The sequence below is a fragment of the Ictalurus punctatus genome, chromosome 25 (assembly GCF_001660625.3).
Source record: "Ictalurus punctatus breed USDA103 chromosome 25, Coco_2.0, whole genome shotgun sequence".
NCBI lineage: Eukaryota > Metazoa > Chordata > Actinopteri > Siluriformes > Ictaluridae > Ictalurus > Ictalurus punctatus.
Genome location: NC_030440.2, coordinates 17036470 through 17062104, shown reverse-complemented (window position 1 = coordinate 17062104; position 25635 = coordinate 17036470). Strand labels below are relative to the sequence as shown.

General features: G+C 44.2%; 2 protein-coding genes across 4 annotated transcripts in view; one reads left to right on the top strand and one right to left on the bottom strand.

Annotated features, from left to right (window-relative positions):
- The window catches only part of akap12b (A kinase (PRKA) anchor protein 12b), a 62029-nt gene extending 51738 nt beyond the window's left edge, over positions 1–10291 (top strand). For both annotated transcript variants that reach the window (XM_017455504.3, XM_017455505.2), the window contains 2 exons: positions 761–5401; positions 8638–10291. In XM_017455504.3, the coding sequence (XP_017310993.1) occupies positions 761–5397 (4637 nt within the window). In that variant the 3' untranslated portion in view covers positions 5398–5401; positions 8638–10291. The remainder of the gene's footprint in view (positions 1–760; positions 5402–8637) is intronic.
- Positions 10292–10594: 303 nt separating this feature from the next.
- zbtb2b (zinc finger and BTB domain containing 2b) lies at positions 10595–22675 on the bottom strand. 2 transcript variants are annotated; one of them, XM_053675649.1, is made up of 3 exons: positions 22377–22675; positions 16450–16674; positions 10595–14230 (listed from the first exon to the last, which is right to left on the bottom strand). In XM_053675649.1, exons 2-3 carry the CDS (start codon positions 16620–16622, stop codon positions 12820–12822), a joined length of 1584 nt encoding a protein of 527 aa, XP_053531624.1. In that variant the 5' UTR covers positions 16623–16674; positions 22377–22675; the 3' UTR covers positions 10595–12819. The 2 variants fall into 2 exon arrangements, with proteins under 2 accessions (XP_053531624.1, XP_017310995.1); XM_017455506.3 differs by having other exon boundaries at positions 16450–16630; positions 22377–22674.
- Positions 22676–25635: the final 2960 nt, after the last annotated feature.

Sequence of the window (25635 nt, the reverse complement as noted above, 5' to 3'; positions counted from 1 at the left end):
AATACCAGATAAACGCTACGTGTGTATCAGTAATAAGTCAAGTCATGTGATGCTCATGCATAAAAACTGAGTTATTAACATGACCGATTGGGCTTTGGAGCCTAAAACAAGATCAAGCAGAACCAGATGTGAACATTCCCCCAGTGTAAGCCTAGACGTCAGAGGGAAGCCGGGCCTCAAGGAGGTCTTCGATCCACCCCACGCCTGTCAAAACACAGATAGACATGGGAGGAATTTCATACAGAGTGTGTTTCTCTGTTTTCTCACCTGTTAGCACGTGGCCATGTGCCCAGAGATATAATAAAGTCGTAACGTCAACATGTACAGAAACAGGTTGTAACTAGTTCTTTTATGTGTTCAATAAATTAGGTTGGTGTTTTCGTAGACGCATTTGGCGGTGCTTATGCGATTGCGAAATGAACAACATGGTAATTTAGCCCAAAGCCTGGTTGTTTAATTATGTCGTGTTTTTGGCTTGAAGTCAGACCAAGAGGGAACAGTAAACCATGATCAAACCATGATCAGATTGTAATATGGATGAGTGTTCAGGGGATGAAAGTCTTTTAACGTTTACCGCTGTGCAGTTGTGATTTCCTGCAGATGTTTTAACACATCATCTTGAATTGATTACAGCAGTGAAGATCATACAATGAACTTTGATTAGTTCCCTTTGTCTGTTTTCAGTGATTCACGTGAAGGTTATTTGATCAAACCAGATATTTTGTACGTCTCTAACAGTGCTTTTCTACTCTCTTTGCAGTTGGCCAGACGGAGGCCATGCCCCAGAAAGAGGACAACGCTGAATCAATCGAGGTCCTCCAAGAGGAGGTCTCGCCTCAAGTTAACGGAGAGCAGGAGGAACACGAGTGTGTCACTGCAGATGAAACTACACCCACAGAAGAGAAAGTAGCTGAGGAGAAACCAGCTGAGGAGTCCAACGAGGTGGGTTTCAAGAAGATCTTCCGCTTTGTTGGCTTTAAGTTTACGCTGAAGAAGGACAAGAACGAGAAGACAGAGCCTGTACAGCTCCTGACAGTGAAGGAAACTGAAGATGGTGCTTCAGAAGCTGTCGTCGAGGAAACCAAAGACGAACCCGTAATGGCAGAAATCCAGTCTGAGGATGAAAAGAAATCAGATGCTCCAGAAATGGAGAAAGAGGCCAGTGCTGAAGATGCTGCAAAGACTGAACCAGAACCAGACCTTCCTGCAACTGACGCCCCGGCAGAAACCAAATCAGATGGTGAAAGTGAAGAAACTGAAAAGACCCCAGCTGATGAGCCAGCTGAAGAAGTGGAACCCTCTACCGAGAAAGAGAAAGAACCAGAACCACAAGCCGAATCTCCTACATCGCCGCCATCTCAAGAGACACAGTCCCCTTTCAGAAGATTCTTCACTCAGGGACTCTTCTCTAACCTGCGGAAAAAGACAAGCTTCAAGAAGTCTAAAGAGGAGGAACTAGTAAAGGAGAAATCTGCCGAGGAGGATATAAATGAGGCTGAGGAGAAAGAGGAAGTGGCAGCAGGAGGGGAAGGACAAGTCAAGGAGGACGCAGAGGAAGTGGAAGCTGATGAACAGGTAGATAAATCAGAAGCACCAGAAAAATCTGAAGCAAGCCCAGAGGAAGCTCCATCTGCCCCTGAGGAACAAAAGGAGGAGGAGTTGAAAGTGGAGGTTGAGACAGCAAGTGAAGCGGCACCAGTACAAGAGCCTGAAGCTGTCGAACAAACTACAACTTGTGAGGTTTCAGAGACCTCTGATGCTGAAGAAAAAGATGAGACCAAACCCACTGATGATACCAAACTTACTGATGACAAGGCAACGGACTCTTCTGAGGAACCGCAGACTCCTGAGAAATCCCCTGAAGAAACAGCCACTGAAGCTGAAGTTCAGTCATCCCAAGACAAAGCCAAGGCTCAAGGAAGTCCACTGAAAAAATTGTTTACTGGGGCAGGGTTGAAGAAGTTATCCTCTAAAAAGCAGAAGGGCAAAAAAGAAACCGAGTCAAAGCAAACAGAGTCCACCGAGCAGGCAGCTGAACAGATTCAGTCATCGACAGAGTCAGGTGAGGCTCAAAAACCTGACAGCAGCGCCTCGTCTCCAGAAGAATCTGGTGAGCATGTTGTAGGTGAAGAAAGTCAGGCTGAGGCCAGTGTGGAAGCTGAAGGTGAGGCACCAACCTCTGACAGTGAGAAGAAGAAAGATGGCATCCTTCATTGGGCCTCTTTCAAAAAATTAGTCACGCCAAAGAAACGTGCCAAGAGGCCATCTGAGAGTGAAGATGAGACCCCTGGAGACAAGCCAAAATCAGCCACCCTGTCCTCAACAGAGAGTGCTGTCTTCGAAGAGAAAACTGAGGAGATTAAACCAAGTGATGAAGTAAAGGAAGAAGCAAAGGAGGAGTCACAGGTTGAGTGCAAGGCCGAGACAAAAGCTGAAAAGATTGAACAAAGCACAGAGGAGCCAAAGAAGAAGATTGATACCTCAGTATCCTGGGAAGCACTTATTTGTGTGGGATCAGGTAAAAAGAGGGCCAGGAAGACTTCTGACTCTGACGATGATGAAACTAAGATCGAGGAAAAGGTTCAGCAGTCTGGAGAAGAACAGGTCAAGGCTGCAGAGCCTCCTTATGAAAGCTCACAGGAGGTTGAGCATGAAAATATGTCCTCTTCTCCAGAACCAGAAGGAGAGCTTGTCTCTACATGGGAGTCTTTCAAAAGGCTGGTAACACAACGTAAGAAACCCAAGGCAGAAGAAAAGTCTGATGAAGCGCAGGGTCCAGAGCAGGCAACATCCGACAGTGAACTACCCAAAGAAGAGTCATCCTTCTCCCTTAGAAAACTAATTCCCCGCAGAAAGAAGAAGTCTGATGCTAAACAAGGGCAGGCGTCTTCTGACGTTGGGTCGGCAGAAGAAGACTCTGACACACCTGCTGTGGTACCTCTGTCAGAGTATGATAATGAACAATCAGAGAAGGGTACAGATGAAGAAACAAAGACAGAGGAGGCAAAGTCAGAGGTCACACCTGTCACACCTGGAAAAGCCTCCGCTGAGGACAGATCTCCTTCTTGGATCTCAACTACTGTGGAGAATGTTGAAGATGAGGCAGAGGGAAATCCACTAAGTGATATCCCCGAAGAAGGAGATACAGCCGCTACACCTAAATCAACTGATAACACCATTGCGGAGGACATCATAGAGTGTACTTCAGAAGCCGTCACTGCCATTGAGCCGGCAGAGGAAACTGAAATGGTTTCTGCTCTGTCGCGCATCACAGAGTCACCTGTTACATCTGGTGAGACTTCACCAGTTCCAGATGATGGTGTGGTGAAGAAGGCTGAAGCCATTTTACAAGAAGCTGTGGAAACTATCAGTATTACATCGAGTGCAGTGGCTGTCACAGTAACAGAGGAGCAGAAAAAAAGTATGGCCGTCACAACAAGCCCATTCCAGATTGAGTCAGCCATTAAGGAGGAGAAAGTGGTCTTGGCTGTTCATGAGAAAAGTGAAGCAGTAGCCATCTGCACTGGCATCGACACCAGTGAAATTAAAGCTATATATGAAGAGAGTCATTTGAAGGCTACGGTGGAAGCTGTCACCACTGTCGGCGAGGCAATGTCCGTAGAGGTGGCTGCTGAGGACCAAACTTTAAAAGCAGAAGAAGCTGAACTGGCCGAAGACAAAGTTTTTATGGCACAGGTTAACGAAATTCACACTGAGTGCAAAGAACAGCCTCCAGCCTCTGTGGAAAACACTGTGCTGGAGACTTTAGATGTTCCGACTACGGGAGAGTCCCAGGAACCAACAGCAGTCAAAGTGGCGGTGGTCACGGCCATTCAACAGGAGATAGAGATTCTTGAGGAACAAGTAGTGGCAGAAAACACTCCAAAGGGCTTGGCAGAGAGCCCTGTAGAACCAAGCGTAGAACAGCCAGTCTGTGCTCAGACAGTGGAGATCACTGAAGTTACTGCTGCTGAAGGGGAAGTAGAGGAACTAAAAGATGTAAAAGAATCCGTTGCCATTGCTGAGGTAGAATCTGTAGAAGTAGCAGTGGCTCTGTCAGAAGAAGTTACAACATCACTTCCAGATACCCTTGTAGCCGAGACAACCGTGTCTCAGGAAGATCCCATCCCTGTCCTGGCTGCAACAGAGGAGCCTGCATTGACAGAAGAGATTGTCTGTGTTTGCCCACCCTCAGAATCTAAAACAGAAGCCGAGGTAAAGGCTGAGGTTGTTATGGAGAGCGTTTTAACCACTCAAGTCCACGTTACCACAAATGTTGAGGTTGTCTCAGCGAGCGTTTCTCTTGAAGGAAACACTGAAGTTACGTCATCAAATGTCAGTCCTGCAATTGATGAAGCATGTAAGAAAGATCAGGAAGAAGTGGAAGCAATACACCTGAAGGAAGTAGAAACCATTCAGGAACAGAGCACGGTCATCGTCCAGGAAGTCCTTCAAAATGTCGTCGAGAACCTCACGACATGTGAAATTCACATTGGAAAAGAGTTAGAAGAGAAGCCTGTGGAGGAGACTGACACAGCAAAACCTGAAGAGGTCCCGTCTGCAGTTGAGAAGGAAAAATCATCACAAGATGCACCAGCTGCAGAAGAAAAATCTACAGTGGATACACACGTTCAGGAAGAAGCGAAGCCAGAGACTGAGAACAAAGCTGAAGAAGAACCGACCCAGATCATTACTGAGAGATTGCCAGTCAGTGAAGCTATTCAGATTTCTGAAATAGTTCTGGTTGATATGACAGAAGAAATTAAAGCTCAGGAGGAAGAGGTGTCCTCATTCTCTGTGGAAGCAACACAACTATGTACAGATGTAGCAAAGCAGGAAGTGGAATTGGAGGAAGGAGAACAGAAGGTAGAGGAAGACAAAACCACAGAAAGGGCAGACGGTAAATGTCAAGTTGAGAAGGATCAAAATGAAGAACCGAGTGGAACCACGGAGACAACCGCTCCACCGGAGAGCAGTCAAACGCAAACCGTCACTCTCGTAAGCACAAAGCATGCTCAGATTATCGAGGAGGAGAGTCAGCAGATCGAAGACATGAAGATCGAGACGACGATGGAGATCGATGTTGGCATCATGCATGTGGTGGACGCGGATGAAAGACCGACGCACGACACCGGAATTGCCGTGAAAGAAGACAGCACCAAGAGTCAGGAGCCATCAAAAGATGTGCCTCAAACAGACTTGGAAGAGGTACAAAAGTATATTTCAGCACCAGACATGAAAGGCCAGGAGGGGTCTGGAGATGCCGACTGTCAAAAGACAGATGCTGAAGCCAGTGAGGTGAAAACGGCTGCTGAGGACGCACCAAAAGCCACTAAAGAAGAGGACGTGGAGAAGGAGATTGACACCATCACCACAAAGACTGCTACAGAGTCATGAGCTGGTGAGTATCTAGGGTTAGATGTGTAGAATTTTAAAGTTTTTAAAATCAAACGGAAACAAACAAGTGAGCAAGCAGGTTATCAGATGACATCATAGGCTAATTAGCACATTCATTCCAACGTCACGATCAAATCAGAGTACACCTTTTTACATATTTACAAAATTCTATCATTTCTATCAAGTAAGCAGACAAAATGAAGCAGTAGAAGTGAGGATCCAGGACTCGGTGATTTTTAGACCAGATTAGCATGCTTAGCAGGCATTAGCAACTGTCCTGCATTCGATATGGCATTCCTGCCCACATCAAAACACTCGACTTACCACCTAACTATGTTATGCTTTCATGAGCCAACGTTTCCAACGACCAACCGCTGATCACCATTTTCGCCAATGACCAATCACTTATTACGATTCACTAAATATGCTAATTAGCCTTTGGTACAATGTGGAGAATTTTTGTGACTTTTTAAGCATACATCAGCTACTTTCCCCGAAAAAAATTGGCAGAACCGAGCGCAGTTTAGTCGTAGATTTGTGCCGAGTCAAATGAACCTGCTCCCTCAACTCGTATAACCGGCAGCTGCGAGAGCCGTATCGAGTGCGAGAAAGTCGCTAAAGTCCACTTTGAAAAGTCGCTAGGTTTGTCGTTCGGCTTTTTTTTAATACAAATACATAAATAAATTTAAAAAAGTCACTAGAGGGTTCTAAAAATTCGCCACATCTAGTAACAGTTTGCAAAACCGGACTCCCTGGGAGGTGTTGCTCAAGGGGAATCTTTTTCACAGAAAGTAATAAACAAAAGTTGGGATATTGTTTCGAATTCCTCAGTCAAACCGTCACATTTTCTCAGGGGGTCCTTTTTAAAAACATCAATGGACCTTAGTTTTATTACTGGTGGATTTGCCGGCTCGTGAAATGAAAAAGCTTTTGTTCGAGGTATAAGTAACCAAGAGACCTTTGATATCAAAGCAGGAATGCCGCAGCCTGACCCCTCACTTTGTAGGCTGCCTTTTAAAGGGAAGCCGTGTGAAGGAGAGATGAACTTGTGCTGAAAGACTGATTATAATTCATCCCCCCCACACACTCTACACTACTCTACACTACACACACACACTCTTTTTTTCCTTCATCAAAGATCTCCATATGTGGTCAGGGAAGCGTGTCAAGGCACATCTCTGATTTGATAAGATACCACTGATTAGCATAAGAACTCAAACTTTCTTAAAAAGTTGGTCTGAAAAGTTGGTCTGGTGTCTGGTCCGTGATTGTTAGCACAGTAGCCGAAAGGCACTGATAAGACTGATTCAGGGACTTACTAAATTGAGACACGAATGTGCTAAGCCGCTAGTGCTAGTGCTAAGCTAGTTAAATTCATCATGAAGAACAAATCTGTTTTGATTGTTCTGGCATATTTTGCCTGGGTTGACTGTTGTTAAGTTGAGACTCGGATACAAACGCAGGCTAGTTTGCTGGAAGTTATTTAGCTAGCTTGTTGGTTAATCTAGCTAATGGACGTTTGATAAGTTTGTCTGCTGTTAAATTGAGACTCGGATAAAAAAAAATATGTAAGCCTGCTAGCAGTAAACTAGCTAGCTGGCTAGATAACTTTAACGTTTTGCTGCTGTTAAAGTGAGACTGGGATACAAATGTGAGTAAACTAGCTAGTATACTGACTAGGTATAACTACAGTAGTGTATCTAATGGATGTTATGGTACGGTTTGGCAAGCCTGGTTGCTGTAAAATACTGTTCAGTTGAGACAAATGCAAGCTAGTTTTCCGTCAGGCTTGCTTAGCTACCTTAGCTAATGGGTGTTATGGTAACATCTGGCTGATTTTAAATATGTTTTTTTTTTAATGAAAATGTAAATCAAAATTATTGTCGAAATCCCGCTCATTGACCGATGATAAACGTGAGCCCGTGCTAGCTAGGTTAGCCGCGTACTAGCTAGGTTAGCTAATATTAGTGATATTATTGATGTTAGGAATGGCAGAAGTTGACATGGTGGATGTTTCCAATTTGCATCTTCATGTTTTTACAGATTGCAGTATTTTCAATGGCAATAAACTTGTAGAGATGTTCCTTCAGTGCCTAAGCGCCTCCGGTAACGTCTGCCCGCTTGGCGGCCATCTTGGTGACGCTCCGGTGCTGTTATTTTCCATCGTACAAGACCAGACTTCTATCTACTTGAGTGGGGAGAGATCCAGAAAGCAGAAATGGACTGACAAGATGACGTTTTTAAACACGGATATGAAAGGGGCTGTTAAAGTCTGACATTTAAAAAAAAAAAAAAAAACCAATGTGTAGTTTTTGGATTTAAATAACACAAACAAAAACCAGTGTTATCAGGTTGCTTTATGCTTTGCATATACGTCAGTTAACGTCTTTACGCGCAAGGCGATTGGGTCTTTTTTTACTAAAGAGCAGGACTTCAGCCATGTTGAGCGTTACACGCCGCTTCATTCATATTTTAAAGCGGACTGTCTCCGGTCATACCACCGGCCGTATAATTCTACATAGATCATTTCTAAAGGGACAGAGATACACGTTTAGGGTGACTTCAGTTCAAACAGATAACAAAGGGTTGTTTTGAAGAATGAATGAAAGGGGAGTATGTAAAGAAATGTAAAGATAATAAGTGGAAGGGACAGCAGCAGGGTTTATGGTCATGGAGGGAGATGGAGGTCGAGGTAGAGGAGAGATGGGTGCGACTGTTAAATTTTTGATGAGTCCTAATGCAGCACTGCAGTGGACCAGCGGAGTGTGAATTATAGCAGTGCAGCAGGGGTTTGGTGCATGATTCTCTCTCTCTCTCTCTCTCTCTCACTCTGTGGTGAAACTCGCTGAGTCATAAAAACAGTGGGGGGGGGGGGGGTTAGAGAAAGAGAGAGAGAGAGTAATTTGCTCATTTTATTCCACAGCACTGTTGAGTTCTGGGTTCCGATTGGTCAGAAGGTGTTGATTAGTTTTCTATAACGGCAGCTCCGACAGTAGTTCTAATACGTTATCGTTTCCATAGTAACAACTTACTTACACAAGGGACGTGTGAAGTGGACGCTCCAAATAAGCAGACGAATAACGTAGAACGGTTTAGATTTTGAAAAAAAGTTTTCTGTAAGGTGATGTAAGGGGTCATTCCTGTCAGGTCCAGCATTAATGTATGTCGTATACTCATTACTTTTCTTTGTGTGTGTGTGTGTGTGTGTGTGTGTGTGTGTGTTGTCGTGTTGTCTTACAGGCTGCACGTATCAGGTCGTCGTTCGGGAAGCTCTAGAGAAGATACAAGAGCAGAAGGACGATCCAGAGCCTCATCCACCCATCCCATAACATCTATTCATTCACAACATCCGTGTTCTAGCCCACTTTGAGAACGTTCTCTCCACAGCATCACACCATGACATGACTCAAGATGGGTTCGGATGTTACTCGTCTGTATTTGTTTTCATTTTTTTCTGGCATTTTATTCTTACATAGAGGGTGTCACTGTGTCCTGAAGGGCTGCTGTCGGATGGGGAGAAAAGTGCGTGCGTGTGTGTGTGTGTATGTGTGTGTGTGAGATCTTATCTTATATTATATCGTATTTATATCTAAAATATTCCGTCATCCCAACCTTGTCCTAAACAGCCTGGAAATTAATGACGCCACCCAGGTGTCCCAAGGTTGTTGTTTTTTTTTTGTTTGTTTTTTTACAAAACATGGTACATGTGTGCAGTTAAACGTCCGAGTGTTTACGAGAGCCAGCATAATCATTTCCATTCCTACTGTGCATATATATATATATATATATATATATATATATATATATATGCACACACACCCTGCTTTATTTCTCGACTGTGAATTTTTGTAAGTTCTCCCATGTTTGAGAAGCACATGCTCTCAGTAAAACACTGCTTTCACCTTTAATATAATACGTGAATGAATGAATTGATTTTTGGTAATAAATGACAACACAATTCGACAGCACTGCTCAGTGGCACGTGAAGTACAGTACGTATTCTTTTACTGTTTTTAAGTTGTTCTTATAGATCTTCAGAAAAGTGTTTCCGAGTGCACTGGCGCCATCTACAGGAAGCCAGCTTTTTTTTTATCAAATTAATTTGCATTCACAATTTATGTTAGATTTGTTTTTTTTTTTGTTTTTTTTTTTACAAACATTGTTCGTATTGCGCTAAAAGCATTTGTATTTTTCATCTGTGTATCATAGACTAACAATATTACTCCTTCCGATGATGATCACCTTTAATAACAATTTATTCACAATTGACTTTTTTTTTTTTTTTTTGGAAACCACAATCATTTAGTGCTCAGAGGCATGAGATCTGATCTGAGCAGAGCTGAGATTTGCAATCGGCGTGTACACGCAAAGCATCGCATCGTCCTTTCGTTTAATTCTTTAAATGTAACCTTTGTGATCCTGCTGATTATAAAATGCAATATACCGTGTCTCAGTGATGCAGCAGTGACTATCAGTGTTAGCGTGCTGGAGGCAAATTAGAGGATGTGAGAATCCCTTGCAAAGACGCTTTATTTTGATAAAATAGGGAAAAAAAACAAACAAAAAAAAACAAAAACAAAGAATGTTCTTCTATCATCACGGCTTGTATGAATCCCCCCCAGGTCGCATCCTTGTTCTCGGCATTTTATAAAAATAAATATTACTGTGAAGCTCCTTACATTTGTACAAATTGTATACCTACGTATCTTGAGTCATACTGTAATATTAAATAACCAATGAGAGCATTAGACGATGTTATGTAGCATGATCTGTTTTTTTTTTTTCACTTTTTATTATTATTATTATTATTATTATTATTCATCAAGCTGTTAATAGTATGGATACAGAACCATGTCTATATTTCATTTAAATAAAAGTTAGTGCTGTAACGCGATGATCGTGTTTTCTTTACTGATCTCCGGAGAACAACTTTTAAACCAGTATAGTTAACGGAAGAATTAGTCAAGGAAGATATTCCAGGGGTAATCCAGGAATTATTCCGCCCCACACTGCCCCTTAGTGGATATTACCTCTGACACACACACACATACGTAGACAATCAAGTATAAACCAAGCCCAAGAAGTTTGTGGGTTAGAGGGCGGGGCCTGTTCTTGTGGGAGGAGCTTGTCAGAACTTTCATAGCTCCTACAAACCGAAGATTCACAAATGGTCTTTTACAACACGCACGCAAAGTGATGAATTAATTACTGCTTTGTTGCAGTCACGTTTTATTGTTTATTCATTTTGTCCACTTTATGGGAATGATTTCAATTACCGTTACAGGGAAGATTTATTGTTCGTTATAGACAGACGACCACAAATCACATTTATTCTGAGGCAGTTGTTCATTTCCTGAGGAGCTTCGGATCACAGTATACTGTATGTTTTGCCTTCGCTTTGGAGTTTGTGCATTTTTTTTTAGGGGACGGAGGAGGGAAGATCCTTCACCCCCCACCCCCCTCCCTGTAACTGCCTCGAAAATAAACTCGGAACAAAATACATTAGCAAATTGCATATGAAGAGATATGTAATAGTATATATATAAAAAAAAAAAAAAAACGAAGCGAAACAAAAACGAAGCATGGCATATCATCTGTCATTTCTGTACATGCACGACCACCGGGAGTCGAAAATAAAGGAACGTTACGAGAAAAGAGGAGCACGTCATAAAATCCCAGTCGTCGACCAATCAGTAGTAACTCAATTCACAAAATGCCCTAATACAGAAACTTCACCAAAAAAAAAAAAAAATTACACTGCTCTGTCGAGGAAATAATACTTTCTTAAAAACAACAATGGTCCCATTTTCTTGTTCCTGAAGCAACCTATAAAATAAAAATAACAACAACAACAACAACAACAACAACAATTTCCTTATTTGTAAAGCTGCTCATTTCTTTTTCGGCACATTTGACTTGTTGCGATTGCAAAAGAACATCGTTATGAATGTCCGATGCCTGTTTATAACCCTACAGAACCACTGCAACTCCCAGTGCATCGTCACGCCTTCCGAAAATTTCATAAAAAGTAGTCAGGTCCCTAAATTTCAGTGCATGGACAGCTGAACGAGGAGCGAACAATAAGCGACAGCAGATAATGAAGGGGGAGGGGAGGGGGAGAGGAGGGGAGGGGGAAGGGGGGTCGCGTTAAAATATTAATATAAGACCCGTTACTCAGAGACGAACAAAATGTACATACACTCGTGCTACACTAAAAATTGATTATATTCTACGCTCGATGCACTTTATGCAATATACAACATTTGTAATATAAAATATTCTTTGTAAATATAGTACTGTGTATAAAATTTGGAAAGAAAAAAAAACAAAAAAAAAAAAAACAAATAAGGGCTTTTTACAAACTTTTTTTTTTTCCCCCGCGAATAAACAAACGGTAAAAATCTCCCTTCAAACTGAGACATCGATACACGTGAAGGTTCAAAACAGAAAATCAGTAACAGGTCATCGGATACATTCCAAAAAAATTAAAATTAAAATACAAAGTAAATAATGTTAAAATAAAAATAAAATAAAAAAGATGGCACATCTGTAAACATTTACTGAGAATGGTTCCAGATCAACTTGCATCCTTTAAAAATGGAAAGAACTCAAAACAAAATGTTTGTTTCAAACTGGGGAATTGTGTTGGCACACAGATCATTGTTTTTCATTTAAAAATAATAATAATAATAATAATAATAATAATAGCTCTACCTTGGCAAGTGAGCTCTTAGCGGAGATCATAGCTAGCGGATTTCGAACTCTATAACTTTATTACGATGGAGTAACTGATGCTCTTTCACACAAAATCATCCAAGCTGAGGGACAAGAAAAGAAAAAAAAAACGATTCGGTTTATCAGGGAAGACGAAATAAACTGCTCTAACACTCTTTGGCCGGTAGAAATAATAATAATAGTAATAATAATAATAATAATAATAATAGAAGCAGAATATAGTGATGGTTATATGCTGCTGGCTATTGCTTTAAATGTCATAAAATCATACGAGGATGTAAGAATCAGTGAGGAGAACGCGGCGAGGAGAACGCGGCGAGGAGAACGCCCTCACCATAGGTGGGGTTATTGCAATTCACTACTTCCTCTTCCTGTTGACGGTTACAAAGAGGAAAGGCTTAAACCACAACGTGCAACATGTGAATGACCCGAATTCCACCGAACGAGGGGGAAAAAATAAAATAAAAAAAAAAAGAGCTTCGTGGTGTGATAAACTCATCTCGACCGCCTGCTGGTGTGGAAAAGTAAAAAAAAAAAAAAAAGGTTTCATATAATAGGTACAACCATTTCCTGTTCTACTCCGAGAGCGTAAGCTGTACATCGGAATAAACGCTCTGCAACAAACAAGTGTGATATTGATAAACGAAAAGGAAAAAAAAAACCCATGGATATAGGATGGACGTTTTATTAATCTACCAAGACCTCCTCTGTTTTAATGGCCATCACTAAAGATCCACCACTAGACACATCGGAGCCCTCATCTTTGGCCGCTCTGTCAGTGTTCACGCCGCTCCCCGCCGTTCCTGAGACGCTTCCCTCCGAGACCGCGCCCTGGTTAAAGCACGTGTGCTTGATGACTTCGTTCGGGTTGGTGAAGGTCATTTCGCATATGTTACACTTGTACGGTCTTCCCGAGGAGCCCAGGAACAGGGCCTCCATCTGGCTGGAGTCGTCCGCCGCGCACAGCTCCATGCTCTGCCGGTCTACCATGGTGTACGCCGACTCCGCACCTTGGCTCATGCAGACGTGTCGTGCTGCCTGATTGGCTCGGCAGAAGCTCTTCCCGCAGGCGCTGCAGCGGTACGGCTTTCCCGTGTGGATGTACATGTGTTCGCGCCAGTGGCTCTTCTGGATGAACTTGCGTCCGCAGGTGGGGCACTCGTACTTCCGTCTCTTCACCTCTCGCTCGATGTCGGCCACGCCTTCTAGGTTGTCGATGTCGGCGATGTCGGACGGAGGAGGCGTGTCCGCTTGGGGCTGGGCCGCGCACGACGGGACCGAGACGGCCGGCTCGCCCCTCGGCGAGACTTTAGATCCAGACAGGGGCTGTTCGACATCGACGTCCACCATGATGGGAGTGGCTGCGGACGCTCCAACGCCGGTGAGGACTTCCTCCACCTCGGGTGTGGCAGCTCCTCCGGGAAGTATGGGAGAGGTGGCACCTCCAGACTCCAGCATTAGAGGTGCCATAGCCTGGGCGTGCCAGAGAAGGTGTTCCCTCAGAGCCGCCCGCTGGTTGAAGCGACTGCCGCAGATGTGGCAGGTGTAGTGCTTCCGGAACGACGAGCTTCGTTTCATGATGCTGGGCTTCACGTGGAGGATGGTGTTAGGGTTCGCGCTCGTCAAGGCGGACAAGCTTTCGCCGGACGACGCGTCTGCCTCGGAGCCTTCTCTCCCGAACTGGCTACTGCTCACCGCCGCTGCCTCGACCTCCATGTCCGGCTGCAGTCTGGATCCTGACGACAGAGACGCGTTCGCGGTCGAGCTTTTCCCATCGAGCACGCCTGTGCTGTCCGAGTCGACGGGTGAGGACTGCCTCCTGGTGGACAGACGGCCGGACTGAGACCCCTGTTGGCCTGATATCTGGATGCCGTAGAGAGAGGTGTTCAGCCGGATGCTGGGCTCGGGATGAGAGAAGGCGGTCTGGCTGTTTAGGCTAGCCTCCTGGATGAGGGGGTAAGCGTGCAGGAACTTCACGCCCTGCTCTAGCCGGGCCGGGTCGATGAGCTGCGGGGCCAGTTTGCCAGTGTACATCAGGTTCAGGAGGTAGCTGAAGATATCGGGCTGGATGTCTGCGGGCTTTAACCGAACACAGTCGCTGGAGTGGGAGGAAAGAAACACAAAAACAGCACAACAAAACCACAATGAACTCGACGAACAGCTTCTCGTCGACCAATCAAATGTGACCGGGAATAGATCATATTATTATTCATGAATAATAAAGACCGTTATTATACTTGTGTCAGCGCTTAGTGTAGTAACAATACCAGAGCGTTCCTGTAAACAGATCATGTTCATGATGTTTACAGCCGGAACTACCGTCGCGTTCAATTCTACGCTTTCACGCATCGGCGAAGTACCGAGCGACCCGAATAAAACCGTCAACCACTTCAACCGGTGGCGTTACCGGTCTCGCCGCACGCTGCTCGTGTGACCTTACAAAGCGTATATGAAATGCAGACGGAATTTTCTTTTAACAAATCGCTGTTCAGAAAGCATTCCAGGGTCAGTAGAGTAACGTTAGCGTGTGTGGCGCTGGGCCGAGTGGTCCAGTTTTTGACCACAGGACGCTGTCGGATGGTTATTTTTGACCCGCGGGTCATTTTCACAAATTCAGCGGTGACACTGAGGTGTTTGGGGTGTTTAACCCACTTGTACTGGCATCGCAGTGAGTAACCATACATATATACATATATATATATACACGCACACACACAGTTGTGTGCAAAAGTTTGCACACCCCTCGCAGACTCTGCTCAATCTTAACGCTGTTAACAAAATAAGACGGATCACGAAAATCCCGATTTTGAAAAAAACTAAACGCAGATTTGCAAGGCGTATGTAAACGTATGACCTGTAAGAATATGTAAAAGAATCTGGACATGCGTGTAAATAATTCATGCACGAAAGGGTTGGTGCTCGAGTCTGAATCACGATAAGGCCGGGGAGTCTAGCCCGTGATGTAGCCACGAGCAGAAGATCGAAAAGATGCCGTTAGCTGGCGTCGTGTGTCTCAGGGGAAGCACGTGTTAGCCCTGCGTGGTACAGGATGTGATGGGAGGGGGAGGGGGGAGCTAGTGTGATCTACAGCCCCGATTCCAAAAACGTTGGGACGCTGTCTAAAATGTCAAGAGAAACGGAACGTGACGATTTGAAAATCGCATAAACCCGCACGTTATTCGCAGCGGAACATAGAAAACACACCCGACGTGTAAACTGAGGACGTGTAGAATTTTTAGGGAACGGAAAAAAAATGAGGTCGTTTTGAATTCGATGATGTCTCAAAAGAGTTGGGACGGGGGCAACGAAAGGCTGGAAATCTGAGTGTTAGGTTTTAGAGCGGCGTCTGCTTCCATCGACTGTGAACACGGTGCTCCGTGCCGTCCACGAACGCCGGTTAGAGTTCCATCGTGCAAAGAAGAAGCCGTATGTGAACGTGATCCGGATCTTCTCCGGGCCAAAACTCATTTAAAATGGACCGGGGTGACGTGGAAAACTGTTCTGTGGTCAGACGAATGGAGATCTGAAATTCTTTTTGGAAACCATGGACGCCGTGTCCTCTAAACTAAAGAGGACGGAAGAGGAGAGGGACCGTCCGGATTGTTATCAGCGCTCAGCACAACAGCCTGCGTCTCTGATGGTACGGGGGCGCATCAGCGCCAATGGAATGAGCAGCGTGCACATCTGGAAATACACCATCAGTGCTGAAAGGTGTATACAGGCTTTACAGCAACATCTGCTTCCATCCCATATTCATTTCTGAAAGACTCCGCCTCTCGGAGATACTCTGTTTGTACCCAATCATCATACTGACCTGTCCCCAATTACTTTCAAAATCTTCCTCCAGCTCTTTCTTTTTCACCGACACTTACTTCTCCGGCCTTTTGTCGTCCCTGTCCCAACTTCTTTTTGACGTCTCGCAATGAAATCGGAACGACCCGATTTTTCCCCACCCTTAAAACGGTACATTTCCGAAACCGTTTACGCGGTTGATATATTTTGCTACATTTCCCATAATCCACTGCGGATGACGTACGGGTTTACGAGACTCTGTTTTTAACCGACGTTCTCACACAGCGTCCCTACCGTTTTGGAATTGGGGTCGTAGTGTACTCTCAGAAAGAAAAAAGTTTCCTATTCCTTTTGTTCCTTCAGTGCGTGCGTTTACACGCTCAAAAATCATTTACGGTACGTGATTCGCCATACTTTTAAAAGCTGATAGACGTCGGTTCGGACGGTACGCCCTCGATAGACGAGGACGTCTGCTTGATCTCCGTAGGCGGACTATCGGGCTTGTCTGGTCACGTGTCCACTTACCTGTCCTGGTGAATGAATAACATTCTGAAGTAGTTGGAGAAGGCGGCCAGCACGGCCTTGTGTGCTTTGAAGAAGACGTCACCGATGGCGACCGTGCAGTCACACAGGAAGCCGAACTCCCTCTGCGCGTTGAGCTGCTGCAGGAGGATAAGACCATGGTTGGCCAGCTCCATACTTCCACCTACACAGAGGGGGAGCAGAGATGACGAGTCAGCTTCCGGTCTACTGCAGACCACAATGAACCACACAAAAAAAAGAACACACACACACACACACACACGGTAGACATGAAACACACTGCGAGCTGGACACTACAAATCTACTTTCTTGTCATAAAGAGCATCAGGTTCTTACCGAATACATTTATTTACCACATAAAAAGCGCCATATACTTTTATATACGGACTGTGTGTGATATAATTATATACATATAGATATATAAATATCCTCCGTCTAATTGTTTACGAGACGCGCGTATTGATCCGAGGCTCCGAGCGGTGCGTCAGGATGTTTGCTCGCTATGGGGAAACGGAACACGGCGGGTGTTTATGGGTAGTTTTCGTATTGACCCACGATCTCAAACGCCGTTTTTCTCAAGGGGACGGAGGGGGGAAAAGTCCCGGGGAGGGGCGCTATAATTAGACAGGGGACGTGGAGTGGAGATGCCGTTCGCGTGACTGAAATGCGGAACACAAAAGAGGCCGGAGTAAACTCGACCCGACTTCATAAACAACCGGTTTGATATACAGGCGCGGAAAATTATTTACCAGTTCTTCGGAACAACGTGTGTTACAGCACGGCGTGATACCGCTTCGACAAGCTTTCCGTCACGGTTACGAAACCGTCTGCTGAAATGAGGAAATATCCTTAAAAGGTGCAGTAAGGAACGGATGTCTCGGTCATCGGCTGCCGTCGGTGTTTTCCGTGGACACTCGTTCGGTGTCTAGTTCCTCAGTGAACCGGTGGTTTCGTTCTTTTTCTCATCTCAGCTCCAACATGGCTCCCATACACAGCTCTCTGATCTTCATGTTGACTTAACCTTTTGAACAACAATGCAGTCTTCGCAGGTGAAGCTGAAGGCTAAAACCAAGACATGTTCAGCGCTATTAACTGTTTAAACAGTCGGTCTAACAGGACGCACCTGGGGAACAAGAAAAAAAACCCGTCAGGCGCGTGTTCCAATATTTATGCTCGCCTAGAGATCGCGTCGTTTGATACGGAACGTCCCACGTCCTACGTCGTCGAACACGTCTACATATAAACCCCGGGAAACTCTCCTCGTATTCATCTATTGATCTCAAACCCGGACGTCTTCAATCTCCGGCAGAAACAGACGAACCGTCCTCGCCGTTCCGATACTTTCGGACGGGACCGTGTCCCTGCTTTAAACGGTGCCGATTTGGCTGAGACGCGTGAACTCACAGGATGTGTGGCGCTCGTGAAAATCGAGTGAGTTGGGGATAAAGAACGTTTGTAGTCTAGGTTTGCGTAAACGTGTGACGCGTGTATAAGGCTTCGCCCACGTTAATCCGGACAGATCTGAAACGCACTCCGTCTTCGCCGGCGTTTCCGGAAACCGCTCGTCCGCCTCGAAACGTCCGGGAGCGCTCACGTCCCTCTGAAACCGTAAGACGCTTCGGCCTACGTCGTGGCGCCATATGAAAGGAGCGAGAGCCCGCGTGTGTCTGTGGTAGGCGCTCATGAGCTGCGATGGCCGAGCTGCATTACTGGAAGATTTACCGCGTGTCGCGTAGCTGTCGTTTTATCGCTTTCGGCTCTCGGCGAGCTTCGCCTTGGAGTATTTATGGCTGATCGTGTCGCGACATTCACACGCGAGTACGGAGAAAAATCAGCGGAAAAATTCCGGGAAAACCTGGCGGGAATTCCTCATCCGGTTTCGCCTACAAAAACATCCACGTACAACTTTACTAACAAGATTTAACGCCTTGTAATCAACGCGCTGCGTTTTAACACCGAGGTGCTAGCACTTTTAGCTCTCATTCACGTTTTTTGTCGGGTTTTTTTTTAAAAACATTTTTAGGGTTTAAGTTGACTGAACAAGTGGCGTTTTTTTCTCCTGGTCGGATCTCACGACTACTGCTCTGGCAACCTAAATCATAAAACGTCCATTTCGGTGACGGCTGCGAGTGATGACGTTATCACGGTACGGCGTCACTGTAAAACGATCCGTCTGGAGACGTCATCTTTCTCTTTTTCGAAAGAGCGTCGCTAAACGTAGCCGTTTTCCGCCCGAGAGTTCGCCGCAAATCTACACGTATCACGTTCCGTACAAACGTCTCCGGGGATCGCGATGTGATATTTTTCGCCGTCTCGGAATGTGAAGGCTTTTAGGTGCCGGGTCCCTGTATGTTTATTTCTCGCTACGTGGAGGCTGACAGAAATCCACCGATGCGTACGAAGCGTACCGGTTACGCCGCATTGCTGAGCACCAGCAGGACGGCCCACGTCGGCTGATCAAACCTGAATGGCGGCTGAGGGGCCGCAAAGCGGGTGGACCCTCGGGGACGGGAGGATTATATACGGCGTTACAGCAAACACGCATGTCTTTTAGTTTCGCCTTCCCCTCAGGTTACCGCCTTTTAAATCGCTTTCTCGCCAAAAAAAAAAATAAAATACTCACGCACCTGCGCGTAACCTTTCCACGGGTCATGTAAATACATTTAAGGTCGTTTAAATGCCCAGTCCATGTTTGGCGTCTTCGAAAATGAAAACGCTGACATTTCGAAACTTTCCCTTCGAGGTGATGTTCCCTTGTAGAGATAGCGCCTATACGTATTATCCAGGGTGGTTCGTATGGCAAAAACACGTGATATCATGATCGCAGCGAGTCATAAAATATCACTAATTTCACTGGGACATCGAAATCAGACACGTTTTACTTTCCGATTGACCTCTGAGGTTCAGACATGAAATACGCTATCGAAACCAACACCGCCTGCAGGAACACTATTTGAGGAAGTGTGAATCTTTTTCGCGGGACCCGAGTCAGAATAACCTCATGGCAGAGGCGCTCCTATCGTGTCGGGCGCACACGATCGGATCTTTTCGCTTCTCGTGCTGATGGGATCGTAACGACTCGGCTGTGATTTACGGCTTTCCTCCGCGCGTATCCGTGACGTGTGGTTTTAAAGTACGGATCCTCGTCAACGCGTGACCTTAGGACCCTGAACCCTGGCTTGTCAGCTCGCGGCGCTTAAAATCCGAGATAGCTAAGCAGCACCGTCAGCGACCACGCTTTCTGAGCCACGTGATTGGTCATGTGACGCTCGGCTCTGCTGAGAGAGAACGTGGGGAGGGGAAAAAATACCGCGGGTGCTATTGTTGTTGTTGTTTTTTTTTAAATGTTAGTCAAAGCATGTATACTGATCAGTGAATAATTCAGGTTTGAAGACAGAAAACAGCTCAGCATAGTAAGTGAGGGAAAATTTATTTGGGGTTTTGTCCAGCGATGTAGCTCTACAGGAATATGGACGCCCACGCTCGTGAAAAACAAGGCTTTATTAAACTGCCACTAAAATATTACCGCGTAGAAAAAAAAAAACGATCGTATGTGGTTGAATGAGATTGAATTCGCCCTAGATGGGCGTTAACAACATTAGGAAAACACCGAGGTGAAAGGTCGGTGTGGGAGCTGATTACTAACAATAAACGCCTCCATTTTGTTTACCGAAGCAGAGGCAAGCTCTATCCAAAACAATCACATATTGCGTCCTTTCCCCTTCAGTGAACTGCCTGGGTATGATGCTTTAGCTGAAAAAGCAGGAAGTCGGAGCTTTCAGCTGACTCCGGTATCACTGTAGCATTGTCACAAACAGCTGAAGCTCCGAAAAACCCCCACCACTATTTGTTGACTTCTCGTATTTGTTTACAAAATTTCAATTTGATCCGTCTGACAGGTTTTAAACATTGTAAACAGGCTCGAGTAAATCCTGACATTTTTAAATAGTCATGCTGGCCAGCGAAAGGGGCGGGGCGATATGGTATTTTCGAAAATACCATATCGCGATTCTCGACACACCGGTCTTCTTACATACTGCCTGGAGTCTAAAGACGTGACATTTTAAATAAAGTCTACAAAAATATAGCCTGTACCTTTTTTAATAAATACAAAAAAACCCATTTAACGCCAGAAAGGAGGGAAAAATTGACTATGAAATGAGCTGCTTCCAGTCAATCTGTCATTTTTTTTTTTTAAATGTACGTTTTTAAGATATCTTAAAAAGAAGAGCAGCATACCAGGCCATAATTTATCACGATTTTGATATTATATCTTCATATCACCTTTTATTATTTTCTTGTGAGCCAGGAAGTCAGAACGGTCGCATTTTGAAGTGCTCAACTGATTTACACAGCAGCCAATAGAGTGTGAGATACGCCCACACCCCCCCGCCCAATCTAAATAAACCTGACAGTAGCTTAGTGAACTAGCTCAATATGTAGTAAGATTAACGAGAGCTTTTTTCCATCTGTGGAGGATTTCTCATCGCCCACGCATGCCGACGATCTAGACGACGCGATGTCGTGTGTTTTTGGAGTCAGGCGAAGTTGATCGTCAGCGATGCTTACGGTAACAGAGCGCATCAAGGATATCATCTGGACACATCTGACGCTCCCGAGTGGCTGATAAAATCATATTACCTTGGTCTCGATCAGTCCGGAGGTGCTCTGACCAACCCTCCTCCGAAATAGTCACATAACCGCCGACGCCGCACAAACTCCGCCCACTTCCAAATAAATAAACTCCAACCGTCTGTTGTTCACTAAGCGATGGCTGGAAAAGGGAACGGTGTGCGAGAAGAAAAAGACGCACAGCCAGAAACACACCGATGAACCACCATTATTCCTCATGAAGTGCTACTGGAGAGCAAGCTCCGCCCCCAGGGGTAGGACAGAAACGTTGTAATTGGTCGAATACAAGACTAGTACAGGATAAGTCATCAAAATATTTTAATAGCTAGTTCTCCAGGATGCAACTATCTAATAAATAAATAAATAAATAAATAAATAAATAAATAAATAAATAAATAAATCGAACATCCAAACTTTATTTTTATTTCGATATTTTAAATATATACCACCAACACTGTCGTCGCTAACATGAAGGGATCGATACAAACAACAACAACAACAACAACAACTCTGAAACACCAATTTTGACTTCAGGGGCATTTAAAAAGGGGAGGGGGGAGAGTTAAACTAGGTCTCTAAGAACCGTTAAAGATATAAACAACAACAACAACAACAACAACATAATAATAATAATAATAATAATAATAATAATAATAATAATAATAATAAACACTGCTATTAAAGATAAACGTGTGAATAATGGTCGCTCCAAAAACACACACAAACAAACAAACACACACCTGCTGTGTAATTTAATTTTTGAATTTTGAATAAATGTGTGTAAACTGCGCTCGCGCTAATGTTGGCAGTTAGCCCCGCCCCCAGTTGCAGACACGTGGACCGGACAGATCTCCCGCAGAGAGAGAGAGAGAGAGCGAGCGCGAGCGAGAGACCACTTCCGTAGTTCGTTTTTTCCCCTCTTTCAACAAACTGAAAATAAGCCTCATAAACGAAACGCTCCTGCGCGTGCGGTTTGTGAAAGCGGCCATGTCCGAATTCGCGTGAAGTGAAAATGGCTCTAAAACATATCACACATACATATACACGTTAACGGCAAACTCGCGAGCAGAAAAATAAACGGAGCCTCGTGAAACACACACACACACAGAGAGAGAGAGAGAGAGAGAGAGAGAGAGGAAGGGGTAGAGAGCTAGTCTCCGAATAAAACGCTCCAACTTCACCGATCTGTAGAAACGGGAAATGTTTTAGTTTACGTTTTAGCCGGTGAGCAGCACGTGACTCGAGATTTAAAAACAAACCGAAATGAAGAACGGTACCTTTCCTCCGTGTGAGCGCGTGGGGTCGGGCGACGGCGTTGTGTTTGTTACCGGGGACTCTCGGTCCGTTGGTCGCGGCGCAGCTGCTCTGTTCCTCTCAGACGCAGCATTGGCGGCGATGGTTGTCGGTGTTTTCCGGTCGGGTTACGTTACAATCACATGACTGACTAAAGAACCTTAAAAACGGCGCACAGGCGGTTGTGAGGAGGGGGGGAGGACACGCTCGCTCGCTCTCTCGCTACTTCCCCCGGAGGGGTTGGTTAGTGTGCGTGCGTGCGTGCGTGCGTGGAGGGGTGAGAAGGGATGTGTGTAGGGAGGAGGAGGGCGGGGGTGAGGGTGCCAAAACAAATGAAGTGTTTGGCGGTATGCGCGCGCCGAGATAAGACGAGTCGTGAAATGTTTTGGCCATGTTCGCCATGTTTTACTAAACACAGACAAGTGCGAGCGTTAAATCAGAGGGGATTTAACATTATTTCAAACCCATCACCGGGAGAACGGAGAAGATCTCGTTACATCCCCGGTGACACACACACACACACACACACACACACAAAGCTAAAACGAGAGAAAAGCTACAGCGGCTAATTTGCATTTCGGTTGACGTGGTTTGTCAACGGCTGCCGCGCGCGCTGAGGGTTCCACTCCTCTCACCTCCGCGTGATTCCGTTCCTTTAAAAAAAAAAAAAAAAAAAAAGTCAATCGCACGTGCAGTGACCATAAAAGGAAGGACAATAACCGTTAAACGGACAACAATAAGATGCATGGATGTGATATTTCTAAATGAATTCAGACTCGAGCTGTAAACATTGTGTTTGTTTGTTTGTTTGTTTGTTTGTTTGTTTAACATTGAAACGTTTCCCCATTTCCCCCATTAGAGACTCGTGTTGTAGTTTAACTCAAGAGTTTTATAACCTCAATTCTTTGTCTTTATTAAGTGCCTCATCATATCGAAAAGATTAAAAGGTTAAAAGTTTATGAAGAAAGTAAAAAATAAAATAAATCTACAGTCATTCGTGGAGACGATATGGATCGATGAGAATTAATGAAGATTGTTTATTTATTAATGCAGAATCAAATTTCTCAAAACGTTTCTATTTAAACGATACACTGCCTGTTTATTGATGAATTAATCCATCTTTATATTTATTTATTTATTTGGTCAATATAGTCATTTTAATAAATGTTTTGACTGAAATAAATTTATGAGATGGTTTATTCTATCTTTTCTATCTATCTTTTTTTTAACATTTAAACCCCATATAATCATACACAACCCCCATTCATGAGGATTTGAAAAAAAAAATAAAATATATATATATATATATATATATATATATATATATATATATATATATATATATATCGTTCCCTTCGCCTTTTGTGTTTTCCTAACTGTCCTTTTTTTTAAATTAAACAATTGTTTAAATACATTTTTAATGTATGAAACTTACAGGAGTTATGAATATACATGAATATGTGATGAGGACACGCCCCAATGTCCTGCTAACATTAGCCGACCAAGTTGCACACCTACTTAACAGTCCGTCAGAGGCTATATGACTTTGAGATCCGTCTTTCCACGCTGAGGACGACTGAGGGACTCGTACACGACTAGTACAAAAGGTGTAAACGTTCACTGACGCTCGAGAAGGCAACACGATACATTATAATAATAACATCCTGTTCAAATGTTTACACCAGTCAGGTTTTCATTTAATGTCTGTTGATATTTGATGGAGTCCATGATGCCATGTGTCCTAACAAAACGTCCAGGTCCTCAGGCAGAAAAACAGCCCAAAACATTAAAGATCCTCCTCCATATTTAACCGTGGCCATGAGGGACTTTTCCATACGGCTACCTCTCTGTGTGCTCCAAAACCTCCTCTGTGTTTATTACCAAAAAGCTCTATTCTGGTTTCATCTGACCATAGAACCCGATCCCATTTGAAGTTCCAGTAGTGTCGGCACACTGAAGACGCTCGAGTGTGTTTTCGGATGAGAGTAGAGGCTTTTTTCTTGAAACCCTTCCAAACAGCTTGTGGTGATTTCGGTGTCTTCAGATTGTAGTTTTGGAGACGTTCTGACCCCGAGACACAACTAACTCCTGCAGTTCTCCAGCTGTGATCCTCGGAGATTTTTATCCACTCGAACCGTCCTCTTCACAGTGCGTTGAGACGATACAGACACACGTCCAATTCCAGGTCGATTCATAACATTTCCAGTCGACTGGAACTTCTTAATCATTACCCTGATGGTGGAAACGGGCGTTTTCAACGCTCGTGCTATTTTCTTATAGCCACGCCCCATTTTGTGAAGCTCAACAACCTTTTGCCGCACATCACAGCTCTATTCCTCGCTCTTACCCATCGTTATGAACGACTAAGGGAATCTGGCTTGTGTGTTACCTCATATTTATGCCCCTGTGAAACAGGAAGTCATGGTTGAACAATTTCCTGTTTTAAATATCAATGGGAATTTGTTTGTGTGTAGAGAAAGGGGGGAAAGTGTAAATACCTTAAGATAAAAGAAAGCATCAAATGTCAGAAATTCTGCTCTGCTGTCAGTCAGGTAAAATTCTTAGCATTGTACTCTTTAACAGCCTTTTTTTGTAGCTTAATTAATTAACTACAATGAACTGATTATGTACATAATAAACTTTCATAGTTTTATACATGGATTAGGGGCCAAGCACCGAAGGTGTGTAGGCACCTATTGTATCTGTTAGTTTTATTATTATTATTATTATTATTATTATTATTCCCCACTGGTAGTCTATGGCAGCCCTGTGAACCGTATGTAGGAAAATAATGAAATTTGGCACAATCATAGATAAGACCATGAGTAGTATCTGGACCAATTATGGGCTCTCTAGGGCCAACTATATAGCGCCACCACTCGTTCAAAAATTCACTTTTCAAATGGTTATAATTGTTGAACACTTATTAGTTCATCAGATTCCTCTCCTCGTGGTGATCACAATCCATATCTTACATTAAGACTCTACCCACTACAGTAGTCACCATTTTGAAATGTACAGTATTCAGTTTTTTTCACTACACCTCGTTCAAATTCGACGTGTAGTTATGATCCAGTATCTGTTAACATTCAAACTAATCCTTTTTTGAGTGCTCATTCTCACCTTGGAAGCTCTCCGCAGCATCAGAGCAAATGTGTGGTGCACTGTGATAAATGACAAGCTTCAGTTCTAAAGGGTTCGATTCCCATGTGGTGCAAGCGCTGAAAAGTGTCTGTAATCTTG

What these genes read in the sequence shown, in the direction of transcription:
- zbtb2b (XM_053675649.1), bottom strand. Translation starts at nt 16,622, where the DNA reads ATGGAGCTGGCCAACCATGGTCTTATCCTCCTGCAGCAGCTCAACGCG. An exon ending in TTATTCATTCACCAGGACAG is followed by an intron (nt 14,231 to 16,449) that starts GTAAGTGGACAC and finishes CTCCCACTCCAG; the next exon opens with CGACTGTGTTCGGTTAAAGC.